General features: G+C 40.2%; 2 protein-coding genes across 3 annotated transcripts; both read right to left on the reverse strand.

Moving 5' to 3' along the window:
* Nucleotides 1-2,365: 2,365 nt before the first annotated feature.
* LOC108027244 (esterase B1) lies at nucleotides 2,366-9,593 on the reverse strand. Of its 2 annotated transcripts, none has more exons than XM_017098594.3 (4): nucleotides 9,478-9,593; nucleotides 4,053-4,365; nucleotides 3,282-3,993; nucleotides 2,366-3,224 (listed from the first exon to the last, which is right to left on the reverse strand). In XM_017098594.3, the coding sequence occupies exons 1-4, from the start codon at nucleotides 9,576-9,578 to the stop codon at nucleotides 2,599-2,601; spliced, it is 1,752 nt and encodes a 583-aa protein (XP_016954083.1). In that variant the 5' UTR covers nucleotides 9,579-9,593; the 3' UTR covers nucleotides 2,366-2,598. The 2 variants fall into 2 exon arrangements, with proteins under 2 accessions (XP_016954083.1, XP_016954084.1); XM_017098595.3 differs by lacking the exon at nucleotides 9,478-9,593 and adding an exon at nucleotides 7,339-7,597.
* Nucleotides 8,731-9,620, reverse strand: LOC108027247 (uncharacterized). The gene is made up of 3 exons (XM_017098599.3): nucleotides 9,478-9,620; nucleotides 8,938-9,167; nucleotides 8,731-8,883 (listed from the first exon to the last, which is right to left on the reverse strand). The coding sequence occupies exons 2-3, from the start codon at nucleotides 8,970-8,972 to the stop codon at nucleotides 8,760-8,762; spliced, it is 159 nt and encodes a 52-aa protein (XP_016954088.1). The 5' UTR covers nucleotides 8,973-9,167; nucleotides 9,478-9,620; the 3' UTR covers nucleotides 8,731-8,759.
* Nucleotides 9,621-9,628: the final 8 nt, after the last annotated feature.

The following is a 9,628-nucleotide window of genomic DNA, read 5'->3' on the forward strand; positions in this document are numbered from 1 at the left end:
CACTCCGACGGGCTCGAAATAGCAGATATAAAAATGTGTTTAAATAAAAACCGTTGAGTCCGTGGAGATCCCTCCCTAATGGCCGGAGTTGCAAACAATGAAGCCCCGCGTCCGCACATAAACCAGAATCTTTTATTATGTTCTTATTTTATTATTTAAATGTACAGTAAATTCAATTAGGCCGCAGTTAAAAACAACGGGCGCGAAAAAAGCGCGGAATACATAGCACATAGCAGGAATTCAATTACAACCGCTAATGCCACTTGTATTGCCTGAAGCCCCGGCCACAGACTGTTCGGCTCTAAATACCTGTAATCCGGCAAATTTAATTTGATAAAAGTTGAACTTCAATAAGCGCCAAAGTTGCCATGGCCGCCGGCCATTATAATTGTGGTCGTTGTGTGTGTGCTGACCGCTTTTTGTTAAGCGGCCGCCGCAGTTCAGACCGCAAACAAATATGATCAGACATCCGACGAGTGACTGCGATAAGCAACAAGCGGGGCAAAGCGCCCCACGACAAGTGGCAACAGGGCGGATGAAAATGGCTTATGCTGGCACACACAGCCGGCACGCACCTACACTGCCCCGGGGAAAACAAGCTAAAAAAAACATTTATGTGCTGCATACTTTTCTGCGGTAGCTGAAAAAATTCGTCACCATCTGAACTAGTTACAAAAAGTAACTCCAAACTATTAGTGCGGAAATATGCAGCTGGCAAAACATATTAAATTAAGTGTCTGCTTACTAAAAATGCAGTTAAAAGCCTCGGCAAGGGTGCGCACGCTTTTTGTTTAACACTTACTGCAAGCTTGATGAAATAAATTAAACAAATTGCAACTCAGTGCACAGGTCTTTTGCTAAAATAAATAAAACCAAAAATGGAGCACATTTTTATAAAACGAGCTAAGCTTCATGATAAAGAAATAAAAATGTCAAGCGTGTGGGAAGCACAAGACTATGCTATGAACACGCATTAAGCTAACAAATTTGTCACTTTTTACAACTTTTAACAGTTAATAGGTGACGAAAAAATTAAAAAACTAAAACAAAAATAGGCCAACAATAGAAGGATAACCATATTTTTTTGGCCTTCGCTTCTTTTCCCGCTATTTAGTTGTTTTTTCTTGTGTATTTTTATTCAACACTACCAATTAGTGATGAAAACATATTATAGACGATTAAATTTTTTGATTGTTAGTATAGTTTGACCGTTTTTTATAGTACTGCAGTGTAATGAAGCTAAGAAAACATGGAATCTTTCCAAACAAAACTATTTACCTTGCTTGTTTCGAGACAATTAAGTTGCAACTGTTGAAATTAGTTTTATTCAATCCCTTCGTCTGAAATTAAAACCTGACTTATGCACAAATTCATTAAAATCGAATTGAAAAATATTTAATCAAACGCCAGCACCAGGAATAGGAAGAGGAATGTGTAAAACGAGAAATCGCATTCTCAAACAATTTTGTGCAACGGAAAAAATTCTAATTTATTGAGTTAACGCCCATTTTTACACCCTGTGCACATGAGCGGGATCCGGGTGCGAACCCCTCCTGGAAAATCCCCCTCAGGAACCCCCGATGGTCACGCCCGGCCGCATGCCACAGCCATGACCGTAACACAGTCTAATTCTGAACAAAAAATGTATATATAGGAAAAATTTAACGAAAAATTGCCCAACTCCCTGCGATTCCCCGCCCGTCGACGAAATGAAATTTCCACGTTGCTGATGGGAACACGCATCCCGAACACACGGCGGGCGAACCCCTTTTGCATTTACCACACAAACATTTTGGCCGTGTTCCGGCCCCACTGCCCAAAAAAAGAATTAAAAACTTGCAAAAATTTTAATGGAATTTTTTTTCATTCTTTCTACACTCCCACGCTCCCTGGTGTCATCCTGGCCGGCGTTGTTGGCGGTGGCATTGCGGAAATTGTTGTCCCCTTTGATTGTCAAGCGTCGGCTTACACACATAAATGTCACATCAGCATATAGCCAAGTGGGTGGGAGGGTTGTCTATACCCCTGTGCTGATGGCCCTGCCGGTGTTAGCCTTATAGATGAACGAAAAAATAAACGTTTACAACCCGGCAGGTTTAGTAAAGCGCTGTCCCCCACTGGCACCGTAATAAAGCTTTAATCGGATCTTCGACACGGAAGTGTAAATATTTAAAGACACACCTAAAGTAAGAGAACGCACGCCGAACAAACTTATAGTGAACAGCTGCTATTCCTCAGAACAGAATATTTCCGAGGAAAAATTCATGAAATAAGTTTTCATTTTAGAGACAGAAGCACAAAACTATAGAACTAATAGTATTCTAAAAGTGTATCTAAATCTGCTGGAAACTCGTTTTAACTGTGATGCGTTGTATCAAAAATGTAATAATAACTTTATTTAAGATATAAAGTAGACCCTGTAAGATCGAACCTATGTCATGGTAACCCTAGAACAGCATACATCAAATTAAACAATTAATATCTCAAACTTAAAATAACCATAACATATGTACAGAGTATTTACACAAATTAAGATCATCCAAATCCGTGGAATTGAGACAGCTAAAGCTATAGAACCCAACTTTTGACGCACTGCATCTACAGTTGATTTGGGGCGTAAAAACTGTTCCAAACTGCCTTGATTTTCTGCAACTCTGGAAGAGCCTTCACTTCGAACTGCTCCCCGATATTGAGGCACTTGAAATCAGCTTCGTTTTCGAGCGGGGCGAATTTAAGAGACTTTAAACTTTCGCAGTTTGGATCACTGTTGGCGGCGAAACTCGTCCAAACGTCGATCATGCCGGTGATTACCTTGTGTTCCGGGGAATCTGGCGCGGATTGGTGCGACAACATGCTATGGAATATGTAGCACAGGTCGTCGCCATGGCAAACACCTCGCATCTGATGGCCACAAAGGACAATCCTAATGGCATTGCACAACTTGGAGTCGTGATCGAAGCGGTACAGATAGGTAGGAGCACTCGACTGGCGGACTCGAGCCAAGGCCGCCCTATAGATAGGGTGCCAGAACTCGCGGTATGAGCACAGTTCCAGGAATTTCATCATGTTGGCCTGATTGCAGGGCTCGTCGCCGAAGTACGCTTTCTTTAACTGCAATCCGTAGTTTTCGCGCAGCTTGGGATCCAAATTGGGGCTCAGATCGTTCGGCAGCATGTTCTTGCAGTTTCCCACCTCATCCAGAGTTGCTGGACGCCTTGAAACCTCTACAAAAATGTATTTACTTAAATACGGTGCTTTAAAACGGAGAAAACCACACTCACCTGGATAGAAAAGCAGCCCCTCGAAGCTGGTGCCTCCGAACATCATGGGCACCCTGTGGCTCCAGCTATTGTTCATTAGATCATACGGTGACTTATCAACCACAGTGTGCTCGGTGGTGTAGGGCTCTACAACAGGTCCGAAGGCAAACAGAATTCGATGGTGCTTCTCGTCCTTGCTAAGGACCGTGCCAGAGGCCTTGACAATCTCGCCGCCACTCACTGATTTCAGGAACTCAAAGATGGCCTTGTCCTTATTATCGCCAGTGTACCCCAACTTCTGCGCCAGGCGATAGGCCCAATTGTTCTTCGGTGGCTGAGTCCAGGGGCACAAAACACTGCCCGACATAACGATGGCTTTGTGGATGAGGCCCTCGGTTTGGGGACTTAGTGTCAGGAAGTGAGTGGATGCTCCTCCGGCACTTTCGCCAAAGAGTGTGACGTTATTGGGATCACCGCCAAAAGCCTCTATATTTTGCTGCACCCATCGGAGGGCCAAGATCTGATCCTTGAGACCGGCGTTTCCCGGCACATTTAACTCGGGGTCATCCAAGCTCAGGAAGCCCAGGGCTCCCAGTCGATAGGCCACAGTGACTACGACAACATCCTTCGACATGAAAAAGTCTGGACTGTACATATCTCGAGAGGCCTCTCCAACTTGAAACCCTCCTCCATAAATCCAGACCATCACCGGACGAAGCTTGTTTGGCTGCAACTAAAATAAGAGTAATGATATAAACCAATAACTAAAAATGAAATTTCTGAATAGCTTACATCTTTAGCGTAAACGTTTAAGTAGAGGCAATCCTCTGAGCCTGCGAACTTTCGGAAAAACGGGTGTGTTTGCAGGGGCTTCTCCGCTGCCGAAGTGCAGTCCAGTTCCCGATCCCATGGTTCCACTGGTTCCGGGGCCTTGAAACGAAGTTCTCCCAACGGGGGCTTTGCGAAGGGTATCTTCTCAAAACTGAAGTAGCTTTCTCCCCAGATGGTGTTTCTTTTTACTCCGCGCACAGGTCCCAACTTCGTCTTTATCACAGAATATATGGATGTGGCCAACTTGCGCTGCTCATACTTAAAACTGAGCACCCTGCAAAAAAATAATGTATTAATATATATAAATTTACATTAGGTAGAGGTATAACTTCACATCTGTTTATATATGAAAAATATTTTTTAACATTTGATTTCCCCTGATACTCGATGGGTTATACTTTTTTTAATCACCATTGACACACAACGTGATATCTAGCTATAACATTTCCAAACAATTTTACTTAATCTTAAAAAAAATAATGAAAACCTTTAAAGTGCAAACCAGTTATACGCAAATATGATTTTTTTATTTTATTATTTACGTTTAATATAAGTTTTGCGTCAAGTTACTCAATTTTGCCAAGTTGAAAGTAGGTTTTTGCTTTCGCGGTCATGGAAAGAATTCTCTTTTATGAGATATGGGATCGTAAAACCGCTGAGTGGCTTGCAAACTTCTTGGAAATGTCATAACAGCCACTGGGCCAGTAATGCTCAGCTGCTCTTCAAAGTATTTATATAATAATGTCTGCAAATCTAATCCGGTCAGCGGAGTCACGCATTGGGGACATGACCACAGTAAACCCTCGACGGCGAGCACCTACAGCAGATTGCCGGCAAACCACTTTCAGTATCGTTGAAGGTCTCAGTGGCTTTGAAAGTCTTGCGAATCGTCAACGGCTTTTGACCAACCTCAACGCTTTACGTTTTGCATGCACGACCAGTTCTCTATTTTCTATAACTCTCCTTTGTTTACGCCTGAGATTTTTTGTTTCCAATTTTTATGGCTAATTTGTGGGTGGGCGTGCGGCGGTTTATGCATTTAATGGCCTATTTTTATTTGTTCACACTGCGCACCTTCGATTGGGGCGCAAGTCGTATATTCAACTGGCATTCTGCAAATGCACTGACATAGTTTGATCCAACATCATTGCACACGAGTGCATACAAATCGGTAATTACCTCTGGAATCGAGAGAAAGGCGAGATCAGATTGTACAGCAGATTGGATAGTACGTGACTGCTGTGGGTCTGTGAAAGCCACCACCCGATATCTAACGTTTTTCAACACTTCAAACGAACCGATTTTGTTACTAAAATATTTCTTGACAGTGTATTTTGTTTTATGAGGCCTAAGCCCCGAAATACCCAGTAGCAGACGCAGCCGAGCGAAACAAATGAAGGTAATAAATTAAGACTAATTCGCTCACTTAACCTAAAGCTTAACACTCTTTTATGTGGGAAACTCATTCAAATCGCCAAAGTTTTTATTCAACAAACCTAAAATCAATCTTATCAGCACAGTCAGTCAATACAGTGCACAAATGTGCGACGAAGTTGAGGTATTGCTTTTCAAGTATTTAAAAGTCAATGGGTTAGCAACAAAATGTAAGCGAATGGCATGACTAACAAAACCAACAAGGTTTAAAACAGTCAGTGAAACATCTATAAATATTTATGTATTTATTCAGAAAATAACATATCCAGCTCCCTAATGCCCAGCTACGAAAAGTTGATCTAAAAGCTGTAGTGTCATGCCCATAGAGCAGAAATTATGGTAAACCTAACACCTGAAGTGAAATGAACCCTGTACCCGGCGAACTTATCAGTACAATTCGTCATGTGTGTGTATAGACAAACAAACAATTAACTTGTCTCCGTGCTGTATAATAAGAGAACGCGTCCATTATTATACGGATTTTACTAGCAGGGAATAATAAAGCTGTTCACGAGTGCAAAAATAAACGATTAAAGAGATATAACTACCTTCCATTAAACCTAAATTAAAATCAGAGTTATGAGTCGTAGAAAATTTAACTGAAGAACAGTGCGGTAAATACTTCAAAGAAATGGTGTTTTTATATTTTAATTTAATTCAGTGTTTATGTGTATGAGCGGGCCAGCCTGAATCACTCCTAACTGACCTAACCTACTTCTTTGATTTCCTCAATTGCAAAGCCACATAAACAAATAGTGATAAATAAATATAGATACACGCCATTAACACAATCGTGTGTGCTGTGCAATAATTTATGTTAAAAATACTAACTACCCGCAAAACTGCTAATAAACCTGCGAAAACGTGCAAAAAATAGTAAACACAAACCAAAATAACATAAAAGGCTAACGAATGCCGCAACTGTGGGAGCATCGCTGAATCACGGGCGAAAAACAAAAGGGGAAACTGAAGGCGAGGAAAACAAAACGGACAGAAATGAGCCAGAGAAGAGGCAGCATCATTAAGTTTATGCAAATCAACACAAAACAAGCAACATACAACCAAAAAACAAAAAATCCAGCGAAGTTTGCGCAACAATTTCACCAGCGCAAGACACATAAATTGATGTGTGTAGGGACAAAATACACTAAGAAATATGCAGAGATATTAAATCGGAATAGGAATTTAAAATATTGAAACGTTTTATAAGCGATGTTATATAAACAATACATTTTTTTTATATTTTTGTAAATTCCTATTTTAAACGTAAATTATCATAAAGTATCTTGTTTATATATAATTAAATAGAACGTGACATGAGAAGTATTCGAAAACTTTCATATCAATTATCCACATTTCCATTACTTTTATCTACATGGTAATTTAACTTTAATTTAATTTAAATAATTAATAACAACGGATTTTTGGAAAAATCTTTTGTTTAAAAACAAATGACCCCCTTTATACAAAAACTAGAACTACAAATTAATTTTGCCAAATTATAATGTATTTATGATATGTTTTTGCAAAAACAACCCGATATCTATTCATGATGCCAAAACAAAAATACCTGAGTTTAAAACTAAGTAGAAATTAAAATTTAAAGTTTATTAAAAAACAAAACTTGTTAAGTAAAAATGCTGTTACCGACAATAAGCCATAAAGTAAAAATCTAATTTTAAAACTTTCCCAAGTGCACGTGTGGGCATTGGTATTCATGCAAGCCAGAAGCTATTGCAAAACCAAGACGCGAGACCTCAAAACACAGAAAACCGTTTAACGCTTCGCGATAAACTGAGACTGGGAAACTCACTTAAAGGTCAGCTTCAGCATATCCATAAAGCGGGCGGCCATTTCGTATGCTTTTCCGCGCACTCTTTTTCACGAACACCCCAGTCACACTGGTTATTTGTGATTGTACACGCTTCGATAAAGAGCGCCGATTCGGGGAAAGTGTCACAATAAACTCGGGGCTATCCACGTTAGCACCACCGGCTAGGAAAACTCGATGGCTAATCGCTGAACGGAACGAATAAAGCGCTCTCCAAGAGCGTGCGGCACCGACTGACCGACGTGGGGCGATCGGGGTCTTACCACGACGATAGTATGTAATCGCACTCGCCAAACTCTCTGCCTCCCAATGGGATCGACCGCGGAAACGGTTCTCACCTGAATCAGCTGTTGGCCCACTAGCTCTCTGCTCTCCGAAGACCGGTTGTGCTGTATGGTTCACTTTCCGATTTTTCTTTACTGTTATGTTTCGGCCTTATAGACAGGTTACTATCATCTCTGAAATTCGTGAAGCAATGGCAAAGAAGAGTTTCCGACCGCAATAGGTACATACATCATAAGAAAAATCTTGACTTAAAATATTCTTTACAGAACTCAATGACTCTATTCATAAAGCACTATTATATACCTTGTAAGTATAAGTCATATACCTATACTTAAAATAAATTTAGTTCGTTTGAAAGTGCTACTCTACCTTAGCAAACGAAGCACTGGGTATCTTGTAGTTGATTTCATCGAATAAATTAATATTTCTTACTACTGGCAATGCCGACCCGCTAAGATAAAGCTTTTATCTGAAAAGCTCTTTGTGTCCAAACAAAATGCTGAATGTCGTGATACTAACCCAAAGTAATAATGATCAAGTTCCTAAATTCCATATTCAACCCATAAACCAACGCCCCAAGATCACCTTGAAGACGAACTTAGCTAATTCCCAATTCCCAACTATTATTTAAGCTTTTCTAAAAAAAAGGGATTTTGTACGTCCGAAGAAGCACCATCACAGTCAGTTATCCCAGCCCTAAGCATAAGTTTAAAAACCTTATTACAAAATGTATACTTTAGAAATTAATACAATATATTTTGAAGCATGTAGATCGTTTTAAAGATGGGCACCCAACATAGAACTTTTAAAGAATTCAACGGACTGATAAAGAAATACTTTACTGCAAATACCCCGACAATGATAAGAAGGTATGACAGCAAAATCATACCGCTTATAAATCTCCGATATAACGAAAGTTGGACAGAACCAAAAGCATTCTACCAAAATAATAAAATGCGAATAAAGTTCACTGTTTTCCGCTGTGTGAACACCAATGTAGCTTTGCTTAAACCGTTCATGTGACAGTGAACTTGACTTTTTCGAACCAAATAAAGCCACTGGCATTTGTCAATAAAAAACTGTCCACGGTGCCGAAAGATAACATATTTATTTATCCCTTAAAAGTCAAAGTCGTCCGATGCCGTATAGTGCTCTTCACTTTCGGTTACCACCATGCCGGCTTCGGCAGATGGGACATCGTCACACAATGCGTAGCGTAGACTTACGGCAATTATATAAAGGCTGAAAACCATTTGTTTAGTATTGTGAAAGAACTAATTTAACCGTTGAACCCACCTGATCAAAAAGATAACTTTCAGTATTGCATCCATTTCGACTGACGAGCTGCGAGTCCCAAATATAACTGATAAGTAGATGCACGATCAGAAATAGGAGAACCATGTCTGCTAGCCGACATGGATTACACTAACTATTAGCACTTGGCAGCTGATTCACAGCTGAAGGCACAATCGGCGGCGTTAACTCGACCAGATCAAACAAATTTTGATTACATTGCTTGACATTCACTTAGAAAAAAAATTATACAATTATAAGAGCTAATCACCGCAACGAACCAAACGCGAAGAATAAAGGCTCCAATTAGCAGGGAATTAGTCACGCTGTATATGATCTCGCGGTTTGTATTGGGTAAATTTTCGCATCAACGCATATGCGATAATTTGTGGCCATTTCGTCAGTCTGATAACTCACATGAGGGCCAGACTAAAATTTGTGACGCCGACTTATTATTCCGGTGGAAGTTTTATGAACGTGATAGGAAAATGCAGCCACATGTTGAGTTTGCTGATTTCGTTAGGGCTCGGCTATAACACTTACTGCTGTATAAGATCCCAGTTGGTACAGGCCAGCGCCTTACTTGTATTCGGAATGTGGCTATAGTGTCTCAGGTTTGTCAAAAACACCAAGTACTTTCTCATTTTAATTTTGTGAACACTATTTCAAAGCACTTTTCAAATAGTTTACTTCT

Source organism: Drosophila biarmipes, chromosome 3R (genome assembly GCF_025231255.1).
Source record: "Drosophila biarmipes strain raj3 chromosome 3R, RU_DBia_V1.1, whole genome shotgun sequence".
NCBI lineage: Eukaryota > Metazoa > Arthropoda > Insecta > Diptera > Drosophilidae > Drosophila > Drosophila biarmipes.

Excerpts from the sequence above, each read along its gene's own strand:
- LOC108027244 (XM_017098594.3), bottom strand. The coding sequence starts at position 9,578 with ATGAGAAAGTACTTGGTGTTTTTGACAAACCTGAGACACTATAGCCAC. Across the intron at positions 3,994-4,052 it reads TAAACGTTTACGCTAAAGAT|TTGCAGCCAAACAAGCTTCG; the intron begins GTAAGCTATTCA and ends CTCTTATTTTAG. Across the intron at positions 3,225-3,281 it reads GGGGCTGCTTTTCTATCCAG|AGGTTTCAAGGCGTCCAGCA; the intron begins GTGAGTGTGGTT and ends ACATTTTTGTAG.
- LOC108027247 (XM_017098599.3), bottom strand. The coding sequence starts at position 8,972 with ATGGATGCAATACTGAAAGTTATCTTTTTGATCAG. Across the intron at positions 8,884-8,937 it reads AAAGTTATCTTTTTGATCAG|CCTTTATATAATTGCCGTAA; the intron begins GTGGGTTCAACG and ends AATGGTTTTCAG.